The sequence below is a fragment of the Lepidochelys kempii genome, chromosome 2, assembly GCF_965140265.1.
Source record: "Lepidochelys kempii isolate rLepKem1 chromosome 2, rLepKem1.hap2, whole genome shotgun sequence".
Taxonomy (NCBI): Eukaryota; Metazoa; Chordata; order Testudines; family Cheloniidae; genus Lepidochelys; species Lepidochelys kempii.
This window is the reverse complement of record NC_133257.1, coordinates 46014278-46039585: the sequence shown is the minus strand read 5'-3', so window position 1 is coordinate 46039585 and position 25308 is coordinate 46014278. Positions and strand designations below refer to the sequence as shown.

The following is a 25308-nucleotide window of genomic DNA, read 5'->3' as shown; positions in this document are numbered from 1 at the left end:
TCTAATAAAACAATGCAGTGTAAGGGTCTGTCTGCACTATAATATTATTGTGTCAAGAGAATGCATTAAAACATAATACAATGACTATTTAATAACTGCTTTGTTTTGCCTATGTAGATGGAGCCAAACAGCATTTTAACCATGTCACAGAATCATATACCAGACTGTACTCTTTTGTATCATGTCAGAGCTCTAAAAGGATTCCGTAACACAGTCCCAAACTGAATTAAAACTATCTACGTAGGCAAAAGTCAACCCATGTTCTAAGGTGATCTTTGATAAAATGTGTACTGTAGATGGGCCCTTAGAAGAATTTGATCTTGAAGGTTGAAGTCTTTTTTAAAAGTGATATCCTATTATTTAAGAAATACTGTGTTCCTGTAATTACAAGGAAGCAGTCCGAGTTAAGGTTGTGCATACAAGCTGAAATGTACGGATTTCTGAATGTTTAACTGTGAAACCTTAACACTGGATATTTTGGGTGGGAGGGGAGGTATAGATTGCACTAGGTATGATTTTTAATTTATTTTTAAGAAAAAAAATGGAAAAAAGAAAAGTCAATAGAAGGAATTTCTGTCTCCAAGACTTCACAACCTTAGCATTGCAAAAAAAACCTTGCAAATAGCATGTGTAAATCCATGATCCAGCTCCCTAACTAGTGCCCCTCAGAACTTACAGCACACCTCGCAAACTCACATTTAAACAGCAACAGTATTTAAGGTGGTTAGCGTGCACTTTAATTGATCTGTAAATATACCCACACACAAAAAAAAAAACACGTTCTGCAGCAAAACTGCCACAAGGGAGCCCCTCTCTTGCACCCATTACAAGGCAAGCTGAAGCCCTTCCTCATCCCCTTTACATTTAGCTACAGATATAAAGAAGTCTATCTGTAGCCCTTGCACACCTTACATTTTTGGATAGAGCCCTTGCTTTAGCAAGGTGACATTGGTCAGTTGATTATGAAAACAGTTTAGCTTCAAGGACCTGCACTGGCCATTTTTCATAGGGACATATTTGTTGCAAAGTGCATTAGTTGTCTACTATGCACGTTCACAACATAATTTTCAAACCCTAGTATGTTGGTGAAATCAAAGTTAATTTCCTCCAGCGTAAGGCTATGCATTACATCTCTACAAGGACTATATCTACAGTCAATTTCAACATTGAAACTTTAAGCATTATGACAACAGGGCTGATCAACAAATGGTTGCAAAAATGTTTGTACAGTAGGGAAAAAAAATACGTTCCCCAGTCCTCCTATTCTAAAACAGTTGAACTTTTTGCTCAATCTTTCAAATGAATTTTTACGTCTGGCTTCAAACTAAAGCTTCAGTCCTACACAAATTTACACATGAGCATAGCTTCAAAAGGACTACCCACTTGATAAAAGTTATGGATGTGCATAAATCTTTGCAAAACTGGAGTCTAAGCATGGAGAATTTTATCCAGAGGTGAAAGTTTCAGAAAGTTATGAGCATCTGAAAAATGAACTATAATACAAACAATTACACAAGTTTACTTATTGCAGAATATAATCATCACTGGATTGTAACAACAACAGATCCTTTAACAATAGTTTTCCATCAGTATTATATTGATTATGGGCCTGACCCTTTCCTAGATGGAGAGAATACTGCCGGATTTTCTTGAAGAAGCACAAGTAAATACTCCGATACAAACTGCATATCCAAAGTGATATCTGTGTCTTAACAATCAACTCCCAAAGGGATTTGGTTCCACATCCACGCTGTCCAAGTGGGATAGGTTCTTGGAAGGAGTTCCATTGATTTCAGTGATATTGCATTGATGTAACAGAGGAGAATTTAGCCCTTCGGCTACATCTACACTTAGAGGTGGGGTGTGATTCCCAGATGACACAGACATACCCACGCTGCATAGCTGGGATAGCACAGGTAGTGGCTCAGGCTAACCATTTGAGTACATGCCCAGGGGGACAGGATAGGTACTTGGGCAACTAGCCTTGAGCTGCCATCCATGCTACACTGCTATTTTTAGCACACTTGCTTGAGCTAGTGCAGACGCATCTATTTGAGCTGGGAACCACAACCCCAGTTCCAAGTGTACACAAAAACCCTGACATTACAATGCACATTGGTTACTTACCAGGAATGTATTTCCACAGTGTCCGCACACCACCCGAGTACCTTCTGGCTGAACTGGCAAGGCAGGCTGAGCTGGCTGCTCTTCTGGAATCAACATCACTGGACCAAGGTTAATGATGCGTCTACTGTGGTAGGAACATTAAACATATATGCCATGTCATTACACTAACGAGGGGAAGGGATGATGCATTTAGGTTATTAGCTCTGCAAGAACTTACCAGATATTTTATGACTGTAAAGTAGAACCTACTTCTTATTATACGTGCATCCAATTTAAATCTCTCGTATTAGTTTTTTCCAAACAGGTAAGGAAGACACCTTTTTTTTTTTTTTACTGAAAGGTTATTATACAAGTGTAAATAGCAGCAATTTCAAGAAGACTTAGCTAGCAAATGGCAGAGTCCAGCTTGGGACACTGACCCTCATGAAGAGGGAAGTATTGAGAGTGCAGAAAGTCTGGGTGAGATGACCAGATATTCAGGCTTGTGAGCAGAGATATGTAGCAATGGCTGGGGAAACACATAGCAGGAGCGGGACTCTCTCTCTCTTGGCCTTCCAGCCAACATCCTTAACCATTCAAACTTTCCTTTCAATTCCCTTCAAAAATCAAGCATCCCTCCTCCCCCCTTCTCCAAGCAGATTTCTTCTTCTCATACGATTCTCTCCCTCTTTCCCACACACTCCAAGCCAAGACAGGCCAGGCAGCCTCCTTGCCTCTTCTGTGTCAACAGTCTTTGCCCACAAAGGGCATGTCCAACATTCACCTCAGGCTGCTCAGCTGGCAGGTCTGGCAAGCAGTGAGAATATGCCTGATTTACAAGCTCTCTCTCACACACGCACAATGGGAGAAAACACCAGGTTTTGTAAATCCCACAGCATGAGGCTTTGAAAGACTGTGGGAGATCCCTATTTATTGCCCAGGAGGTTTGCTCACCTGGGAACCCCACAGAGGGTGACTTAGATGACATTAGCCATTCTTTATATCCACCCTCGAGTTGGCAATGGGAATGAGAACTGGCATAGCGTCATTCAAATGCAGAAGGTCAGAAAATACCAGGAATCCAGTACAGTTAAGCCCACTTAAGAGAAAACTCTATTTAAAGGAAAACTTTTTCTATATACTAAGTCATTTAACATTAAGTTAGTCCTAAATAGCCCACTTTGTATCAACTAGAAAAAAAAATCAATTTTGAGCTTCAAAGACCATTTAATGTCAATTTTGTCACATGCTTGGCTTTGTATTTTTAAGTTAACTATACTGTATCTTTTCATGTTTCCAGTTTGCTCACGTGGTTTGAACATACAACAAAAATGACAGTATATGAAGCAAAAATGCATGCACAAAGAATCACGTAATCCACATCATCCCTCCCCATGCCATGCTGCCACAGCTCAGGTTGGGACAGACCCCCTTCAGTGTGGAAGGCAAGAAACAGCAGCACAGCATGCTCTGTGAAGGGCCCTCTCCCACAGAATGCACACTCCCAATCTTGCTCTCCTTCAAGAAGCAAGCATGACAGGCCAGGCAGCATATACTATTGGGACTGATGTTTTAACAAAATGAGGGAAATTTGTTTATTTTTGTGCTTCCTGGTTATCCAGTACATTATATTATGTGTTATGGATTCCTGCTTACTTAGATTTATTGGATGAAATCCTTGACTTCAATGAGGCCGGGATTTCACTTATTGTGTTAAAGTACGCAGTGGCATCTGGTGTGTCCAGACACATGTCTCTTATTTATTTTAGAATTCTAAAGATTCACATAAAACATCAGATCACTTTATATTAACTAGTTTTTTCTAAACAAAGAGCAGATATGTTCACTGACTAATTTTTTTTTTTTTTTGAGAAAGGAGTAGGAGGGATTTCTGCAATGAAAGATTTAACAAGTGTGTCAAGTTATTCACCGATACCAAGCAACAGAGTTACTATAGTGCAAGTTGCGTGTTCAACGCTTTCCCATGGAATTACCATAGAACTGAGCTTGCAGGAAATTATGCACCGTATTTCCCAGAACTTTTAAGTTGTTTCCCCACTATATTGTATGCTATTCACTTCATATAATCCTTATACAACTTCTACAATATACTATTCCATATTAAATATATTAAAAAATATTCTCAAAACTATCAATCATGTTAGAGAAATAGTTATTATGGCACAAGTAATATAGTTTTCTTCTTTGAATATGTTAACATAATGAATCCACTAAATTTAGGTCTACACAGATCCACGGACAAATATTTGTGTAGTGTTAACGAAAGCAGAACATAAATGAATGACTAACAATGACATGAAAATATTTATAACATTCACATCACCATGGTATCTGTCATTAAGATTCTTTAGGTCTTACCAGTTGGGTCTCGGACACCCTATTCGCCGAGATGTATCCTTACAGATAAGGAGACAATTACATGGACATCTAACATACTTCTTTCCTGAAGGAGGATTTTTGATTGGCTAGACAAAAAAAAAATACCACCAGAAATTTTATACAAAAAAGCAAACTAATTTTTTTTGTTAGTTTCCTAAGTATCTTAAACAGAGTAACTGATATGACATGAATCCAAGTTAAGAAAGGGGAAGTACAGGTTCTCTCCTTACAGGACAGAACATGACAGGAGACATGGTTAAAGTTTTAACAACAAACAATTAAAGTTATTGATCGGCACCCTAACTTTAGTTTAAAGAGTAGGAAAATGCTTGTTTCTCACTATTTAGCTGAGGAAGCATAACTTTAAATTAGGTCCCAGTTCCACGCATGTGTGTGTTTGCATGAATTAGTGAATGCATGTTGTTTGAACTTTGTAGCCCTTATATTTGATTTTATAAAATTAATCCTAAAAACACTTATATGTCACACACTGTCACTTGAATGCTTAAAATAGCCACATCTCCAAAGGGTTTACCCTCATTATTCTCTCACTCTGTCTATATACTCACTATTATATACACACACCCCTCAGTCAAGTAATATGCAGTCTTTACTGAGAGAAAAATATGCTTTTACTTTTATATTATATATATAAATAAAAAACAAACAAACAAACAAAAGCAAGCAACCAAGGAGTTTGTAGCCTGGTGGACAAAGTGTCTAGTTCATATTTTAGAAATACAGAGTTCAAACCCTACAAAGTTTAGTTTTATTCAACATTAACTGAAATGTTTTCTAAACAAATACTGCTGCTTAAGAGACGAAGCCTACCGGTTTTACTCTAAAACTTAATCCCACTGACTGCAATAGGTATATTCACATAAGTAAGGGAGCAAGATTTGTCATAAAGGCTAAGACCCTTTGGGAGTTATGTGCCTAAATACCTTAAGAATCTGGACTAAAATAATTAACAGAATGGATAGACTGAAGTTACAATATAATTTAGAACAAAATATCGGAAATATCTGCCTGTGTTTGTATAGAGCCTAACGCAATAAGGTCCTGGTGCATGAGAGGTCTCCTAGGTGCTGTGGTAATATAAATTAAATCAATAATAGTAAGAGAATCAGGTAGCTTGTTCGTTCTCTAAGAGATAATCACAAACACCTAAAGCTAGGACCTGCATTTTTTCTCTCTCAGAAGTTCCTGCTATCAGCACATTTTTACTGCTAGAACAACTCACTCCCTCTTTTCTTTTCAACAAATTAAAAATATATATCTTAAAAAATATTTTAAGTTCTCTTAATTTTCTCTGGGTTATCCAAAAGATGAAACTAGATGATCATAGGTTTCAGAGTCTCTAAGGTGCCACAAGTACTCCTTTTCTTTAGATCATCATAGTTTTCCTTCCATTGGTTGCTTTTATAAGTATGTCAAGAGGACACTATAGATTTCAGGTCCTGAGAAAACTTGTTTTTTAAATAAGAGGGGGAAGGGTGGAGTTTATATATACAGCACAAAACTTTCTAAACAATATTTAAAACTAAAGTCTTTAGAGTATTATTTAACAAAATAGTGCATATTCAGTCAAGTACTCATATGTAGTCCACTGGGTAGATTAGGCATTGTGTTCCTTAATGTACATCTAAAATACTTAAGGCACCTTGATTTTTTTTTCTGTCAGGTCTGGAAATACTGCCCCACCTCTTCCCTCAACCCCTCCCTGCAAAGCCTATCATCTCATGCTGTCTCATCTCTCACTAAAACATCAGGGAGGTAGCTTCTGCTTTAACTGACTCTTTTAACCCTTTGAATTCCCGCTTACTAAGAGATGGAAAGCAGCATGCATTCCACCTGAAACAAGTAGGCTTAGAAGCCTGAAGACTTTACTGCCTTTGTACATTTTCATTGCTAACAGATACGAGCCCACCAAATGTCAATAACCCTTGAATAAACATGCAAGGTGATCAGTAATACTGACATAACTCCTTGTTACGTAGGAAGGTAATAGAGCATATCAACAACAATGGAAAACCTAAAAACCCATTTACCGTAGCTTCATTGCAAACTGTGCACTTAACAACATGTTGGTGAAGCTTGCCATCCAAATTGATTAGTGATTGGCACACGCGGCAGTTTATTACAGGAACACCACTGGCATCAGGACTGGCAATGGCAGTATACGGAGGGGGGAGTTCTGCTGCAAAGAAATGATAAAACAGTTCAATAACCAAACCAACAAGGTGATCAGGGTCATTCTACAGCAGAAAATATTTCCAATGGTCACAATAACTTAAGACACAGAATCAGAAAGTTAGTGGTTGGTGTTATTGTTTATCTAAAGTAATCACAAAACTGATTTACAGATTTCCCCTAATATTCTGTATTGATACATTAGTCCTAGTTCTATAACCATACTATAGAATACTGACAATACAGAATCATCACATCACATACTAGGAAGGCGATAAGAGGTGACACGTCCGCCTCTGAAATACTGCATTTGTATCCAGGCACTTCAATACCAGAGATATGTGGCCAAATTCAAAAGAGTTCAGAGAGAAACAAAAAAAAAAATGACTGAGGGGTGGGGGTGAAAAAGATTGACTTCTGGAGGGAAAATGAAAACAGATAAATAAAATATGCATAGCTTGGGTAAGTGGGAAAGTCCTGGCAAGCATTTATATTACCTGAAGAGGATGCAATACTGGGACAGATATATTTAGTGTGGCATACAAAAGGGCAATGCTAGAAGAAATCAGGTAAAATGAAAAGAAAGGAAATTTTTGCTGACTCCCAAGAATAGCTCCCCTAGAGTGAGAGCTATGGGCCCAATCCCGCAAGTTGCTTAAGGTACACCCTGAAGGTTCTGAGATCCCTCAACTTCCACTGAAGTCAAAGGGAGTGGCGAATACTTAGCACCTCACGGATTTGGGCCCTTTAAAAATGTGGATTAGTCCCTTGATGGAAATTTCCGGAAAACAATTCTGTTTTTGGCAGTAGTAGGCTGGACTGACCAACCTTGGGGCTCCAGCTTTCAGCAGTCACGCAGACAAGTTTCGGGTTTTAGGGAAAGGTATTCTGTTGACTGGGAGTGTAAATGCAAATGCAGCTTATGTAATGGACTAAAACGAAATGTTAGTCATTTAAAAACAACAGCTCAGCACGATGAGGGAAGAAAAAGGCCTTCTGCCCTTTTGAATTACAAGATTTCCCTTTCTCTACCCCAGTGTCTGTAAAAAGCCAGGAAGGCAATAAGGTACTAGGTCCCCATTACAGTTTATACATGTGTTCTTAAATAGGGAATTGCAGTAGGCAATAGAAAACACAATCTAACACATCACAGTAACACTGCAAAATTCATTTGAATACATGACCCAGTCCTAAGTAAAGTTTTACTGGAGATAATAGCTTGAGTCTATTTTAGTCTCTTTTTATGTAAATTAGTGTCTTGAAATAAGAGCATTAAATATGTGCATGTGTGAGGAGGAAGAGATAAAAATTACTGAAGCCCAAGGCTTGAAAACAGCATAAAGTAGGAAATGTGTACAAAAGAGCTCCCCTTTAAGCATGGAGCCAAGAGACACTGAATAAACTATACAGTAGTTCACAGCCAAATCAACAAATGTTTCAAAGAAACCAAGAGTCACAACATATTCCTACAAAAAAGCAGTGCTCAGCAAAGCAGCAGCTGCTGTAAAGAATTAAAGGGCTACTATTCAAGCCGACAGGCCCAAATTTAGTTCTACTAGTTTGTTTTAGCTTGTGGAGACACTATATAGGGTAGCCAAGTATCTGGTTTTCAACCAGAAAGTCCGGTCAGATCTCTTTTTTTTTCTGTCAGCTCTGGAAATACTGCCCCACCTTTTCCCTCAGATCCTTAGGACTGATCGAACACCCGAAGTCCAGTTATCACGGGCAGGGGAGTGGGGAGGCTCTGGGGTCATCACCTGCACCAACTCCCTACTCAGCCGTAGGGTTGCCAACTTTCTAATTCCAGAAAACCGAACACCCTTGCCCCGCCCCTTCGCTGAGGCCCCGCCCCCACTCACTCCATCCCACCTCCCTCCATCGCTTGCAATCCTCCACCCTCGCTCATGTGCTCATTTTCACTGCAGGGTCCAAACAGACAGCAGGAGAAGGCCAGGAGCTGCAACAGTTTGAACATGGGAGATGGAATGTGTGATTCAAATACCCGGCGTTAAGGTCGTGCCCCAGCGCGAAGGGGTTGGAGGCTGGCCGCGTGGCATTGCAAGAGCTCTGCTCTACCTGGGCCCCAGGCTGCTGGCTGAGTTTTATTGTCTGGTTTTATTGCCTTTTTGTTTTCTCTCTCTGACTATGATGGTGCCCGGGAGGACTCCACTCTTCCAGGGGCTGCCTAAATCATCCAGCTGGGAAGGGAGGAGGATGGGCTGTAGGGAAAAGATGACGGAGGTGGGGGTGGAGGAGGGAAGATGGGAAGGGAAAGAGGCCAGGGACAAGAGCAGGGCGAGGGGGAGAGGGGGCACTGATGAAGAGAGGAGGGGGTGTGGGAGGTATATGAGGTGGATGAGGAGGCAGAAAGCTACAGGTGCATGAGGATGTGGGGGGCACAGGGGTGTCTGAGGCATAATGGGAGTGCAGCAGTGTATGGAGGTGAATGGGGTGCAGGGTTGTGGGGGTGAAGAACATTGGGTGGCAGATCTGGGAGGTGGAAAGGATGGGTGGGAGAGCGCTGTAAGGGGTACAGAGATGGGATGGGTAGATGTGGGAGGCAGGGAAGGATGGGACGGGGAGAGATACAATGACGGGGAGATAAGGATGCGGGGGGGTTGGGATGGGGAATGATGGGGGTGCGAGGGATAGGGATGCGGGGGATGGGACGGGGAGGGATGCAGTGAGGAGGATGCAGCCCTATTCCCAGCACTTGGAGACAGCACTTGGATACATATCTCAAACTCCTGGGTGCCAGTGATGGGGCGACACACCACAGTTCGCCACAAGGCAGTGAGGGCACATGCTGCAGCTCAAGCCCAGCCACAGGAGGAGAGTGAGGAGAAGAGGGCCGGCAGCATCAGGAGAGGTGCGCGCCACGACTCCTCAACAGCCACTTGCTGAGCGCTCACAAATCGCATGAGTTCGTCCCCTGCCCTGACCCGGCCAACGGGAGCTATGCCTGCGGGCGCGGCAGCACGCGGAACCCCCTGGCCGCCCCCATGCTGGCTGTTTCCCAGGAGCAGCATGGTGCGGCAGTTAGCAGAGAGCCTGCCAGCCCCACTGTGCGGTGCCGCCAACTGGACAGTCAATGGCCCAGCCAGCAGCCCTGACTGGAGCTGCCAGGATCCTTTTTTGACCGGGTGTTCCGGGCCAAAACCGGACACCTGATCATCCTACTCAGCCGGGGCTGCCTCCTACCTGTGTCGAGAGCCTGCAACTCCCAGCCCCAGCTCCGCAGGCAAGTCCCTCCCTACCTGAGGGTGAGACAGGGGAAGAGGAGCAAATGGTGGGTGGGGCCTTGGAGAGAAGAGGCAGGGTGGGGCCTTGGGGGAAGAGGCGGAGCAGGGGAGGTGCTGGTACTCCTGCTGGAGTGTCTGATTTTTAAATATTACAAAGTTGGAAACCCTAACACTATACCTCATTCTTTCCCTCCATTTTTGTGAGCAGGTAGGGTACTGAAGTACACAAAAAAACCTACAACACATTTCCTCATGATGAGAAATCACAATCCTCTAAGATGCTGTTAAAGTCTGTTTCTTTGCTGTGTAGCCTACACACAAGCTACCCAAGACCTTCAATTTGTTTGCATTTTTGGGTGCATGCATGTTAAATGTCTCTCTACTCTGAAAAAATAAAACAAAACATAATTTTTGTAAATTTCAAGACTCAAGTCTATCATCATTTGCACTGGCAAAATTCTGGAGTAACCCCACTGACAAATATGGAGTTACTCCAGAATTACACCAGTGCAACTGAGAGCAGAATCTGGCCCTTCATTATTTAGGATAGGCTCACTTTCAGAAACTCAGCCTTGCCATCACCCTTTGCAGAAACCAATACACTTTTGAAGAGTTTGGAGTAACTTCAGAACATTTTAATAATTGGTTGTTTTCTGAAGAACTGCACTGCCGTCTGGATTAATGCCTGAGCATGCCTATATTTGGAGACACAAGTAAAGCTCTCCACATTCTCAGATCAAGACTATCCACTAGTAGAGACAGAAAAAGATACCATAATCCGTAAGAACCCAAAGTAAATACGTTTGGAGTCTGGCAATATTTTCTACTGCACGCGCATTGTAAATAGATCAGTGTAATTTAAAACAAAACAAAAAACTGTACATGACTGAAAGCTGGAAAAAATCAGACAGGTGGTGGTGTCTGGGCTGTTGCTGCTACTGCTCCCATAAACACCTTTCCAGCATCAGGCAAGCTGCCTACCGCAGAGCTGGCTCATCTGTTGAGCAGGAAGCTGTAGCCAAAGAAGGGCTAGCTCAGTAACAAAAGGCATCACATCTAGCAGGCTCTGAAGACAACTAAGAACAAAGGGGAGACCCAAGGATCCTTGGATGCAAACTGGTAGAAATCACAGTGACACAAAAGGGTTAGATTTCAGGGTAGCAGCCGTGTTAGTCTGTATTCGCAAAAAGAAAAGGAGGACTCGTGGCACCTTAGAGACTAACCAATTTATTAGAGCATAAGCTTTCGTGAGCTACAGCTCACTTCATCTGATACATTCAGTAGTTAGAGAGACCCCCTGGGTCTGGTATTTACATTCTAGTTCACCAAAGAGGGTCATATAAGGTTTCTACTGAAGCCATTATCTTTGTGAAACATATGTGCAGATAATATGTAAGAATATATATAGATACTCACATTGCCAATCACATTCTTAGGCCATTGGAGTTACAGGCAGGTCACCCACAGGTAGTGTGCCTTAAGGCAGGTTCCACAAGACAGGAGGTGGGAGACACTCATCTCCCTAGCTGACAATTGTGTATTGCATGTCTTACAAACGCTAATGACGAGAGGGTGAGGATTTCAGGAGAAGAAATGAAGAGGTGAACGGCTGGGTGGGAACTGTATATAGGTAGGGGCCTACCAAATTCACGGTCCATTTTGTAAATTTAATTATTTCAACTATTTAAATCTGAAATTTCAGTTTTGTAACTGTAGGGCTCCTGACTCCAAAAAGCGTTGGGGGAGGAGGGTCACAAGGTTACTGTAGAGGGGTTGCGGTACCACTACTGTTACTTCTGCACTCCTGCTGGCGGCGGCACTCTCTTCAGAGCTGGGCAGCTGGAGAGCGACAGCTGCTGGCCAGGAGCTCAGCTCTGAAGACAGCCACCATCAGCAGCGGAGCAGAAGTAAGGCTGGCCTGGTATGGTACTGCCACCCGCACTTCTGCACTGCTGCCTACAGAGCTGGGCCCTCAGTCAGCAGCCGCCGCTTTCCAGCCACCCAGCTCTGAGGGCAGCAGTGCAGAAGTGAGGGTGGCAACACCACGATCCCCCCTAAAATAACCTTGTGACCACCTGCAACTCCCTTTTGGGTCAGGACCCCCAGTTTGAGTAACACTGGTCTGCCCTGTGCAATCTGCATAGTACAGGGTAAAAGCACACAAACGATCAGATTTCACGGGAGGAGACCAGATTTTACGGTCCGTGACGCGTTCTTCATGGCTGTGAATTTGGTAGGGCCCTATATAGGTTAGGAATAAAGAACTGTCTAATATATCTAGGGGTGCAGAAAGAAGCAAGGGCATCCTTCATCAGGAGGAAAGCTGCCAGCGCACTTGGTCCCATAAAAGGAGGATCTTGGCTTTCCTGGTGGAAAAATGCTGTGTGAAAGACTTTGGTTAAGCAGTGCCTTATTAGACAAGAGGGCATCACGTTAGCTAAGCTTAGTTTCTAGAATGCACGTTCTGATTTTATTTTACATGTGACCCTTTGTTGCCAATATTTCTGTTTGCTATCACTTGAATCTCCGTTCTTTGTTATATTTACTCTCTCTCTAAACATATCTGAATGCTGTGTGTTAAGCAAAGCTAGGTTCTAAGATGTAACTAGTAAGCTGCAGTGTACTGTTCCTTTGGGAACAGTGGGCCTGCTAATTCTGTGAGTGTCCAGTGGTTATGGGGCTGGACACCACAGGGTGAAGCTTGGAGGACTCAGGGGTTGGAGTGTGCCTATTGCTAGCCTGCACGAGGGAGAGCAGAGTCCACAGAGGCTGAGAAGGGTGTGCAGGTGTTGCCTGTGGCTGGGAGCTGGCCCCTGCCAGGTACAAACAAGACTTCCTCATGCTAAGGGCAGGTGATAGCAAGCTGCCTCCCAATCCTGGGTATCACTGGGAAGAGTCACAAAGGGACTCCTGCCTTCTAATCCTAGCCCCAAGAGCAATTCATTGCGAGGCTGTAATCTCTGCCTCATTTTCCCCCTCCATAAAAGAAGGGTGGCAACAAGTGTCAGCTATTGTGCTGTGACAATTGTTTGCAAAATACTTTAAGTCCTGGAGATCACCAGAATGCACACAAAAGTTCCCAGTGTCTGGGAGCCTACCAGCCCACAGAACTGCTGTTTGCCTGGAGAACTGTCCTTGCATGCCCTTTTAAATACTGGCAACTATGCTTGATGGAAGCCAGCACAAGCAGCAATCTTCTTCCACTGCAGCAGCAGAAGTCTGATGGAGACTTGAGATTAGTCAAATAAGACTTGTAATGGAAAGAATCGCTACCAAAGCCCTATATAAGAGCTGTCTGACTCCCAGGTGAGCAGCACAGATTCTAGTATCCTGCCCCATCAGCTACTTCCAATACATCAGGATAAATTATGATTATCTTTTAGAATGGCACTGGACCTGATTTTCACATCTGAGCTAGAACAACAAGGCTGATTGTAAACTGGGCAAAAATATCCACCAAAAAAATTAAGGAAATATTGGGCCTATAATCTTTGTGCTAAAAAATGCATTTAGAGGCATTCCAAAAACAAATCAGTACCAGGAATTAAATTTCAGCAAAGAGTATATTGTGAGGAGAAGAAAAACAGATTCCCTAGCTGGGTTACGAGTCTGTCAGTCATGAACTCTTAATAGAAATGCAGACAGCTTTCAAAGTACATTAATGTAGCACTTATAGATGGCTTTTTTAACAGTTTGAATTTCAGACTAAATATTTGTGGCATTTGTAAGATACCATATACTGACAGCAGTAAAACAATTCAGATGCGTAGGCCTAGTATTCCTGATATCCAGTCATTGCCAGCAAATCTTGTTTTTACAAGCCATAGATCTTTTCAGAGCACATGTAATGAAATCTGATTCTTGTATTGACATTATGGTTTATAGCTACATTTTTGATGTTACTTCTAACAAAAGACAAACAACATTAGGGGACTGGAACACATGACTTATGAGGAGAGGCTGAGGGAACTGGGATTCTTTAGTCTGCGGAAGAGAAGAATGAGGGGGGATTTGATAGCTGCTTTCAATGACCTGAAGTGGGGTTCCAAAGAGGATGGATCTAGACTGTTTTCAGTGGTAGCAGATGACAGAACGAGGAGTAATGGTCTCAAGTTGCAGAGGGGGAGGTTTAGGTTGGACATTAGGAAAAACTTTTTCACTAGGAGGGTGGTGAAACACTGGAATGCGTTACCTAGGGAGGTGGTGGAATCTCCTTCCTTTGAGGTTTTTAAGGTCAGGCTTGACAAAGCCCTGGCTAGGATGATTTAGTTGGGGATTGGTCCTGCTTTGAGTAGGGGGTTGGACTAGATGACCTCCTGAGGTCCCTTCCAACCCTGATATTCTATGATTCTATGAACAGCTATATCAGATCAGCAATGACAGCAGAATGCTCTGACAGCAGAATGCAGAGTATCAAGCTAGGAGGTGGGTCCCTTTCTCCCCAGGATAGGAATGCTGTGGATGTGGTAACGTACTGGCTTCCTAGGAAGCCATATCTCACATTACTCTTGAAAATCTTCCTCTGCCCGACATTCAGAAAAGCAGAGACCATCTCCAAAGGGATCTGCATCCAGGTTTCCTCACAGGTAGGTGCTGTGATTCTGGGCCTAAAAAGGAGCATGTGTATATGGAGGTAACCAAGAATACGTTGAGAAAAAGAAGTTATTGCTCTATTTCAGTGCCTCTCAAACTACAGTCTACAGCAGGGGTCGGCAGTCTTTCAGAAGTGGTGTGCCGAGTCTTCATTTATTCACTCTAATTTAAGGTTTCACATGCCTGTTATACAGTTTAATATTTTTAGAAGGTCTCTTTCCACAAGTCTATCATATATAACTAAACTATTGTTGTATGTAAAGTAAATAAGGTTTTTAAAATGTTTAAGAAGCTTCATTTAAAATTAAATTAAAATGCAGAGCCCCCCGGACTGGTGGACAGGACCAGGGCAGTGAGAGTGCCACTGAAAATCAGCTTGTGTGCTGCCTTTGGCACGCGTGCCATAGGTTGCCTACCCCTGGTCTACAGCCATCCAGTGGTCTGCAGAGCCATTGATGGTGGTCCACAAAATAAGGCAGACAGGTTGTTAGGGACTCAGGCAGTTAGTGACTGGGAGATGGTCCAGAAAAAGGTTCCCCTCAATGTGCACTGCAGAATAACAACTGCCAGTAAGAGGTTATAATCTAAATCCTGCCCTGGCCAGTAGAACCACGGCCCAATGCATCCTCTGTCATAGGCATGCTGCTGGATTATTTCTCTATAATATATTCTGCTGCTCCTCTCAGTAGGAATATGCATGCCTACTCTCTGCTTGCCATAGCACGCACACTTGTGGGATAGGCATTTCCAACTCCCTAACTCAACAAACCAGGCCCTTCTGGGATACAACAATCCCTACCACACTCTGTGTGCTTTTGAAAGATCCTGCCCTGCTGCTTGTGTGAAGAGAAGATGCTCCTTACCTATCGATGCTTCCAATGCATCACATTGAGCCCTGGGGATTTGTCACCAGCCACACAGTCCTCATTATTAAAAAGAAAAGGAGGACTTGTGGAACCTTAGAGACTAACAAATGGGTTAGTCTCTAAGGTGCCACAAGTCCTCCTTTTCTTTTTGCGGATACAGACTAACACGGCTGCTACTCTGAAACCTGTCATTATTAAAAAGGTGGTTCTTCCTCTTAGAAGACTTCATAAATAAGAACATAATTAAGACATTGCCAGCACTTGAAAAGTGTATCCAGCATCTACTAGCCTGAAAACTAAGCCTGCTAGCCTAGGTGAAAAATACACAGATTGCTAGGAGCAAAGGTGGAGGAAAGAAGCAGCAGTTTCCTCCCCACAAAGCAGTGCTGCTACACCTCCAAGCCACATCCTCTCCAATTTACAGGAATAAATCAGCTGTGTACTATCTAATGGGTACTGTATTTAATTAGAACATGTCCAAATATTTAATGTACTCAGACAGGGCAGGAGGCAAAAGGGGCAGTGCCCCAGGCCCTCTGTTTGAAAAGGCATCCGATGAAGTGAGCTGTAGCTCACGAAAGCTCATGCTCAAATAAATTGGTTAGTCTCTAAGGTGCCACAAGTACTCCTTTTCTTTTTGCAAATACAGACTAACACGGCTGTTACTCTGAAACCAAATAGAGTGGCGCTGCAACTCCATGCTCCAGGTCACAATCCACTGAGCAGGGAGCTGGACCCAGTCCCTTGGGACAGGAGCTGCCATAAAGAGGGGAGTGCAGAATGGGCTTGCTTGCTCCCCACCCAGGTTTCCCCTCAGTGTTTTTGCACCCTAGGGAATTTTTGGAACGGTGGGAGGTCTCTGTTTCAGCTTTTGCCCCTACCCCCAAAAAACCTCTGTGCAGCCCTGCACTCAGCTCTGGAGACAAAGCCCTGGCTGGGATGATTTAATTGGGGATCAGTCCTGCTTTGAGTAGGGGGTTGAACTAGATGACCTCCTGAGGTCCCTTCCAACCCTGATATTCTATGATTCTATGACTAGGGGGCACTACTCTGAGGGGTTAGAAAGCAAGCTCCAAGGCTCCTTGGCACACCACATCCCTAGACCTAGAACCGAGGGTGGGTAGGGACAGAGGAACTGATCTCTGACTGGGTGCTAGGTGAAAGGGGGTGAAAGCCGAAGGTGGGAACGTCTCCTTCTTTCGACTGCCTGCGCTCTTGCTGGGTCCCAGTGATCAATGGATTTTCTTGCTTGCTCAACCAGCAGGTGCGATCCACTGGGTGCTCCCCCATGATCTACTTTTGGCACCTCACCACTGAAGAACTCCTGCTTCAGCATCTCTGCAGCTCCTAAGACATACAAGAGAGAGGAGTTTCTCCTGCAAGTCTCCTAAGGTGTATGGGCCAGCCTATCTAGCTGTGTGTAGCTTAACAGTTTCAGATTGCAGAATGTGCAACCTTAACTCTTTTGTGTATACATTACAGTGCGCTCAGCAGCCATATAGTATACATTTTCTTTTTAACTAGCAACTTGCCTTCCTCAAGGGTAACTGAGGTAGAGAAGCAATTAACTAGTAAGCTACAGCAACTTAGCCTATATACTGTATGCCAGCAAATTTTCACTATTCCTTTAAGCCAGAGTTTCCCAAATTTGGGACACCACTTGTTCAGGGAAAGCCCCTGGCAGGCCAGGCCGGTTTGTTTACCTGCTGCGTCTGCAGGTTCGGCCAATCATGGCTCCCACTGGCCGCAGTTCGCCACGGCAGGCCAATGGGGGCTGTGGGAAGCGGCAACCAGTACATCCCTCGGCCCGCGCCACTTTTTGCAGTGGCGAACCGCGGCCAGTGGGAGCCACGATTGGCTAAACCTGCGGACACGGCAGGTAAACAAAGTTTGGAAAACACTGCTTTAAGCCATACTAGCAAAACAAAATAATTTTGACTTTCATGTAAGTGACTTTTACAGGCAATCTGGCATACATACTTAGCACAACAAAATGCTTAAGGACCCTATTAACACAGGGATTCTGCACCTTTTCTATGGGAGGAGTATAGAGTGTTTTAATAAAAATATTACACTTCAAAATCATTCAAGCTTGTTGCTTCCTCCTACCATCTGAACGTGAAATATAAGCGCTGGGCTCTCTTACAAATTTTCACTGCTGACATCATAGAAACTATTAAGTAACAATATCAATTGGCAGGAAAACCAGGTTTAAGAAAAGTGCTACAACATAGGCTTATATCTAGGTCCAAACCTAAGTCACTGCACTGATTCATTCCCATTACATAATTAATAATCACATTTTCAAAATACTCTGAACTGTACATAGAGTAATAGTTACAAAACAAAGACTCCTAGGAAAAAAGTAACTGAATATGAGAATTCAAAATGCCTGAAAACCTATATACTTTAAAGCTAAGGAAGTTATAAATATAAGGAGTAAAGGCATAATTAGATCCCAGGGAAAGAAAATGCAATCTCCATGACCTCTGTTACTGGTTTGCGCAATTAAGAATGGTAGATGATGGTTAATGTTAACCAAGAGCACAGCAGAGCTACATTTTCATATCCAGCCCTGATTTTCTGACAGTTTAAAGATTACAGTATACAAAATATATATTTGCTCACCTGCAGCATTTGTCCACTTTCTTTAGTACTCCCATCTAGAGTGTATTCTCACATAAACCACTTTTTGGTTTATATTTAGTTACTGTTTAATCTGTACCTGAAAACTGGAGATCCTAATTTGTAACAAGCCTGGTAAAAATAGAGACCCAAATCTGCTCCTATTAAAGCCAGCCTGAGTAGGATTGGAACCTCATACTTTAAATGCTGCCACTAACACTGAACTAATCTCATTTAGTTTAGACAGTCTGAGCTTTTTCTGACATTCTGTTTCATTCAAGAGGTTTAACCAGTTTAAAAAACATCTATACCAATGATTTTGCAAACCATAGATTCATAATTACATTTAAATTTTAGATCAAATTTATTACTATTCCTAGCTCCAAATCTAAGTTACTTTCTTAAGTAAAAATTAACTCCCTCTTACTGCACATTCAACCTTTACCAACAGGCCAATTTTATTACTCCTATGGAAGAGAGTTTAACAACACAGCATTAATCTGGATCCCAGATTCACAAGTCAATGACTTTCTATCAAACTTTCTTTTTTTGGGTGTGGCCTGCAAAAGCAAACTCGCAATGATGTGTTAGTCACTTTATTCCAGGGTGGATAAAAATCAATGATTTTTTTAAAAAAATAAAAAATAAATTTAAAAAAATCAGATTTTTTTTATTTAAATTGGATTTGTTTGATAAAATGTTTTTTGAGGGGAAAAAAAATCTATCTAAAGATAAAGATACATTATAGCTCAAAGATATCTCATCATGGAATTGGGATTATAAATTCTAATTCTACAGTATGAGACAATATATTCATACAATGTTTAAGAAAAGTTTTGTAAATGAGTTCCAACAGTTCATGGATTCGGGACCCAATTTTATGGGGTTCCAGGGGCTTCTGCATAGATTATTTAGGTTAATCTTTCTATCTACCCAATGAGACTCAGTGCTCAGTCAAGAAGACACTTAGTAAAAGCATCAGAGATGCTTAGTTTTGCAGTTCTCAAACTGCGGATTTGTGTCTCCAAAGATAACGTGCTTTTTTAACAGCAAAAATGTTTTTAAATAAATAAATAAATATATAGAGGTGAAAAATAACAGACCCTATTATCCCTCTGCAAATTTGTGTACCCAGAGTCAATCCCTTACCTCTCTCTAAACGTGCAAAGTTTCAAAAAGTTCAATGAATAGAAGATTGTTGGGGGCGGAATAGATCTGGACAAGGAGAAGAAGTCTGGAGATAAATGTGAGAAGGGAGGGACAGGCAGTAGAAACAGAAGTGAAACTGAGCAGCATATCACAGAAGTCTTGAGGTCTTTCTGAGAGTAGCCTTCATTGGTTTGAGAAAACCTATAATGGCAGCAGGCCATAAAAGAGATACAGTTTGGGAATATTTTAATGAAGTTCCTCTACCTGAGGGTAAGACAGGCATGCGTGCAAAATGCAAACAGTGCAACAAATAAATGCAAGGCCTGGTTGCCCAAATGAAACATCAAGAGAAGTGCTCATTCTCAGGAGGAAGCTGCGTTGGTGATGATGAAAGGAACACGTCTGAACATGCAGGATCTTCAGGTTGGTAAACTTTTTTATTTCATACTTCTTTCTTAAGGACTGCCTGTCTTCCTTCTGGACTATTCCTGAATTCTCATGTTTGAGCAAAAAAATAGTTGTTACTCTGCGGTACTATCATTTTAGATGCAGTTGTGATAAAAAATAGCTGAAATAGGCAGATCTTCCTTTTACAATTTCACCTTTAAAGTAGTACTGAGTGTCAGCGAATGCAATGAGTAATACTAAATGAGCAGTATGGTAATAATAATTAAATAACTGCATTGACTTATTTTGTTTAGGAAAATCCATCCTCAACATACAGGATTCTGAAGACTATCCCCCTTCAAGATCACCATCATTTTCTATAGTTTCAGAGTTATCTGCCAATGACAGTGTTTCAATCACATCATGTATGTCACACAGCCACAGTATATCACCTGTAGCAAAAAGAAAAAAAAAATCTCCATCATCCAGAAACAACCATAGATAAGTTTGTGATAAGAATCAGCAAATTACAAAAAGAGGTAATTGAAGAAAAAACTGCCCTGTTTGTTTATGCAACAAACTCTCCTTTCCGTATGATTGAGAACCCACACTTCATTCACATGGTACAGTCATTAAGACCATCCAACAGAGCAGTCCACCCAAAAGTCTACCCAACAGTCCACCCAACAGAGCAGATGTCACAGGCAAATTGCTGGATAAAGTGTATGAAAGAGAAATTTAGCAGTATGCAAAAGATCTAGAGGGTGAAATCCTTAACCTGAGTCTTAATGGGTGGAGCAATGTCCACAATGATCCTGTTGCATGTGTTTATGTGACAACAGAAGAAGGGAATGTCTTCCTTACAGAAACAATTGATACATCAGGAAATGCACACACAGCAGAATACTTACAAGAAGTAGCAGTAAAAGCTATAACAAACTGTGAAAAAAAATTCAAATGTCTAGTACCCAGCTTGGTCACAGACAATGCTGCAAATGTATCCAAGACTAGAAGAAATTTAGAAGAGAGTCCCAAGCTAATAACATACGGTTGCAGTGCTCATTGATGCACCTCCTAGCCAAAGATTTCAGAGTTAAATTACAAGCATTAAAAAAACAAATGGGACAAGCACTATCTCCAGTTCATTTTCTTGCAAATATTCTCAATACTTGGTATCAGGGTCAAACCTTAACTGCTGAAGAAGAGAAGTTGGCTATGGCATGGACTTCCAGCAATCATCCCTCCATAATGCCAACTATAATGAACTTCAGAGCTAAGGGTGAACCATTCAAGAAATATATGTTTGCTGATGATGTTTCAAAGAAAGTCACACCAGTGAACTGGTGAAAGTCACTTAAGCACTTAGAGACTGTTGAAGTGATAATCTCACTTTTAACAGCAGTAGCTTCTTCTGCCAGTGTAGAAAGAATATTTTCTTCCTTTGGACTAATTCATTCCAAATTGAGAAATCGTTTGGGACCTGAAAAAGCAGGAAAGCTTGTTTTTCTTTTCCAGATTATGAAGAAAGAGGAAAATGAAGGTGAAGACGACCGAGTTACCTGCAGAAGCCAATATTTTAAGTTTCTCATGTTGACCTGGCTGACATAGCTGATTTAATTTTTTATTTGTTTTTTAAATATTTCATTTAACTATTTGAGTTAAAAACAATTTTAACAAAAACAAACCTGATTTTAAAAAACTTGAATGTTTAACTAAATTCAAAAAAATCATATGCTTGCTTTGTTAAAGTATTAAATGTTTGCTGTTGAAGAAAAAAAATCCAGAATATATAACACTGTTGTTTTAGTTAAATAAAACAATTTAAATGTCTGTCTGGTAATGTTCTCCTCCTAATAAAGCATGGCGAGAAAATCCTCCAAATATTAATGATTAACCTGTTGAATTGGAGATATTTATGAAGTCATTGGGACGTGAACTATCTGCTTCATTTACCTTTGGTAAATTAAATAACGAAACAAATCATTCATTTTCTGATATAGCTGTAAAACTAATCTGAAAAGTTTTCAAAATAAATCACTTTAAAAATGTATTGCATGCACCTTCTAAAAATGAAACCTACATCTATCTCTGAGTTGTGAAGAATATGTATTAAGGTTATAACAACCAACAAGAATGCACTTTTATGCAGAAATCCATGATTAAATCAGGTCTTTCTGACTAGTGATTTAAATCATGATTTAAATCAAATCCACCCTGCTTTATTCTGTATAGATGCTACTGTACAGAGAGCTACTCTCTGGTACCAGTTTGCCCACCAGACTAGAATTCCACCACCTGGTGCCTACTGGTACAAGACTTCAATGACCGTTGGGAATTAAATGGGGTCTTTTCATGTCTTTTTTCCATTTGTTCCGGTTTGATTCTTTAAGATATGCTTGCTGGTAAGATTCTGTCTCCAACAGTTAACCATACTGAATTTAGTTTTTCGCAGTTAAAATATCTTTGGTTTAATCCCACCTCTAATTAATGGAAGGACTAAAGTCCAATAATTTACTTTTCAAACTGTAACGTGTGAATCTGCTATTATAACTATACCTGTTCAAGCCTGCTCTGAAGTTGTGAACAATTAGCTTAAAAAAAAAAGTTCAAATGTGAACAGTGTTGCCAGAAACATGCTCTACCCTACCTTTTTTAAAGCATTATCCATTGTTTCTCAGTTTTTTCTTTGCTACCCAAATGTCCATGCAATAAAGAAAGTGAGATTGCTTTTTTACCTGAGAAACTGCCATTTGTTTATTCCTTTCCTCCTTCAGCCTATTGTTCACTAAACTATACACATGCCTGCTTGTCTCAAGGCCCAAGAAGGGCCCGTCCCCCTCCTCAAGGCCAGGCAGCCCCATCAAAAGCAGCTGTCAGCAATCAGGCACAAATCAGAGGCGATTTTCTCGAAGCCTAATAATAATGCAAGCATTATTTCCTGTCAAGACAACTGAAGCAGAAGATATTGAAAGGTGAAAGGTACTGTCAGCTCCACAAGAAGTTTGGAGTCACTTTTCACTAAGAGGTGCTTCACAAGCAGCACCAAAAGGTGCGTGCATTTTTAAATGAAGACCAATTAAATATGCAATATCCCACCCAGATTTAAAAAAAAAAAAAAAAAAAACGATTTTCAGTATAACCATAATTACTGAGATCTGAACGGAGGTTAAAAAATATGACTTGCTGGTGGGTCGTAGGAACAGGGAACCCCCAAGTCGGGGGAGGGGGGCGGGGGAGGAGGCTTTCAATGAAGATCAATACAGATTGCATGGTTTTTCTTGTTTGTTTTTTTAAGCAACAGCCTCTCAAGGGCACGGGAACAACGTGTGCACCAAACACACCCTGCCCCTGCCTCGGCCAAGCAGAGGCTGCTGAGCGATGCGCGCCCGGCTCTGCAGGTCTGACTCGCCGCCGGTAACAATGCACTGATGGCTGCTGCGGGGGAGCCGGGAATGCGGCACGTTGCAAACTCATCGTGCAGCCTTTCCCACCCCCGCCAAGACAATACCCCCGCCTCCGGGGCACGCCGAGAAACCCCCGCCGGGGCCCCCCGCCCCCGCGCAGGTTGGAAAGGCCGGCCGGAGAGCGGGGGGGGGGGCAGTAGGGACTTACCTCTGGGGCTGCTCTCCGGTAAATAGGGCGGCGCGGTGGGGGTGACATTGCCGGAGCTGGGCGCGGACAGCAGCGGGGAGCGCTCGTCCACCCCGTCAGCTGCCATGACTACTGCGGCAGCAGGGCAGGCTCAGCCCGGGGAAGCGCTCTCCTCGCTCGGCCGGCGTGCGAGCGTGTCACACGGCGCGGGAGCGGGGGGGGGAGCGGCACCAGCCGCGCTAGAAGACGGGGGAGGGACTGGGAGCGGGCCCAGGAGAGGGAGCGGGACCTGAAGGGGAGGGGGTGGGACTAGCTGGCCCTCTCTATGTCACAAGCTAAAGAGGCGGAGGATGGGGAAGGGCAGAGCTTCCACTCCCTGCAGCCTCGGCCGGAGTTGATGGGGGTGAGGGGGATAGCTTATGTGGCAGCTGTTTTTGTTTTCCAGGCTAGCTGATGCCTGAGCCTTAAGATGAGGATTGCAGGAAGGAGCAACTGGTGTGCAGGCTCTTCTCCCGAGAGAAACTGGGACATGAGCAGGAGCCAGAATGCCTATGGTTGCCCAGGCCACCACTGCAGCAGGAGAGGACAGCCCTTGCACCTGGGGGTTTGTCATGAGGTGCCCGCACACACACACACAGGACCCCCCTCCTCCTTGCTTGCTACACCTGTTCTCTCACTGTCCTGTCACTAGTCAAGAGCTGTCTCTTGCGCCAACCAAAGTTGGTCCAATAAAATATAGCACCTCACCCACTTTGTCTCTCTAACATTATAAATAAGATTTTCATTCCAGAATTGCATGCAGACACCATTAGCATGGGGAGATAAAGAGATGGGTACATTTTGCTTTTTCATCTGGAAGTTTACTAAACAAAGGAGGAAAAATTAGTATTTTCTCACTCTGCTTTTTTACTAGTGGTTTGATCTGTTATGTCTCTCTCGCTCACTCTCAAGGTTTTTATATGACAGTTTGCAGGGGGGTGTCTGCACAAAATTAAAGATCCCATGAAAAAAATAATGTTTTTAAAAATAAACTAAAAAAAAGAGATAAAGATAGAGTAAATAACAAAAAGCAAAGGGAGTTGATCCATGTAGTAGCTGGCCTTGTTGTTACTACTTTTTCAATTGCATCTTTCAAAAACCTGATGAGGAGGCAGATGTTTCCTCCCTGTGATTGTAAATACTGATGTGCTTATGAAGATGATAGCAAATCAGTGACCTTTATTACAGTTTTAAATATGCATAAGGAAATTCATACTCTTTTTGTCATTTGAGTCTGCTGCTCATCTGGGAAGGGTCTCCTCTTCTGGTGTCAGTGAACTCCCTGAGGACACAAGGCACCACTTAATACTGTCTCTGCCTGAAATCCCCCTCAGGCACCAGCTGGAAATCCCAACTGAAGAACTGGGGATAATCTTTCCTATTGTATTTTTTGCCCTAGATTGCAAAGAGACATATGCTTGTCACACTGTGTCATCTTGATACATTACCCACAGATTAGAGATTTCAAGGCCCTCCTAATGTGTGGCATGTAAGTGATAACACAAGAAGGTGTGCAGTTATTCTGGATAATATCATATGCCTGAGGCATTAGGTGGATTGCCAAGTATCATCAGCCATCCCAGAAGTGTGGTTATCTAGGACAATTGAACTTCCTGAAGTGTGAATTGGGAAAATGCTCTTACATTTTTGTAACAACAGGATAATAAGTCCTGATCCTGAACTTTGAAGTTGGATGCACACACAGCGATTTCATTAGCTAGTCAGATTCCTTCCCTCTTAATTTTATTTTATAAGATTTATTACTTAGAACTGGCCAAAAAAATTCTGACAGAACAGTTTTCCATTGGAAAATGCTGATTCAAGGAAATAGAAACATTTCACAGGAACATATTGATTTTGTCAAAATTTTAGATGGGAAGTTATCAAAACATTTCCACTTAACTGAGATTGAAATGTTTCATTTCAATAAGGATGATGTGTTTCATTTTGAATTTATCATTTGACTGGTTAATATGATACGATAGCCAATTATAAATTTAAATGAAACAATTCAAACATAACAAAACATTTCAATCTTATTGAAACATTTTGACATTTCTGAAATGAAGTATTTCAGGATTGTCCTTTCACGAGAAATTTCAACTAATCGTTTTGAT

The 25308-nt window shown here is 42.1% G+C and overlaps 1 protein-coding gene across 2 annotated transcripts in view; it reads right to left on the bottom strand.

Moving 5' to 3' along the window:
* PIP4P2 (phosphatidylinositol-4,5-bisphosphate 4-phosphatase 2) overlaps window positions 1–23374 on the bottom strand; it is a 60042-nt gene extending 36668 nt beyond the window's left edge. Inside the window, exons 1-4 of one of the 2 annotated variants that reach the window (XM_073330606.1) lie at window positions 23174–23374; window positions 6558–6703; window positions 4486–4592; window positions 2128–2251 (exon numbers count right to left, since the gene is read on the bottom strand). In XM_073330606.1, the coding sequence (XP_073186707.1) occupies window positions 2128–2251; window positions 4486–4592; window positions 6558–6703; window positions 23174–23279 (483 nt within the window). In that variant the 5' untranslated portion in view covers window positions 23280–23374. Of the gene's footprint in view, window positions 1–2127; window positions 2252–4485; window positions 4593–6557; window positions 6707–23173 lie in introns of both variants that reach the window. The other variant, XM_073330605.1, reaches the window with a different exon arrangement.
* Window positions 23375–25308: the final 1934 nt, after the last annotated feature.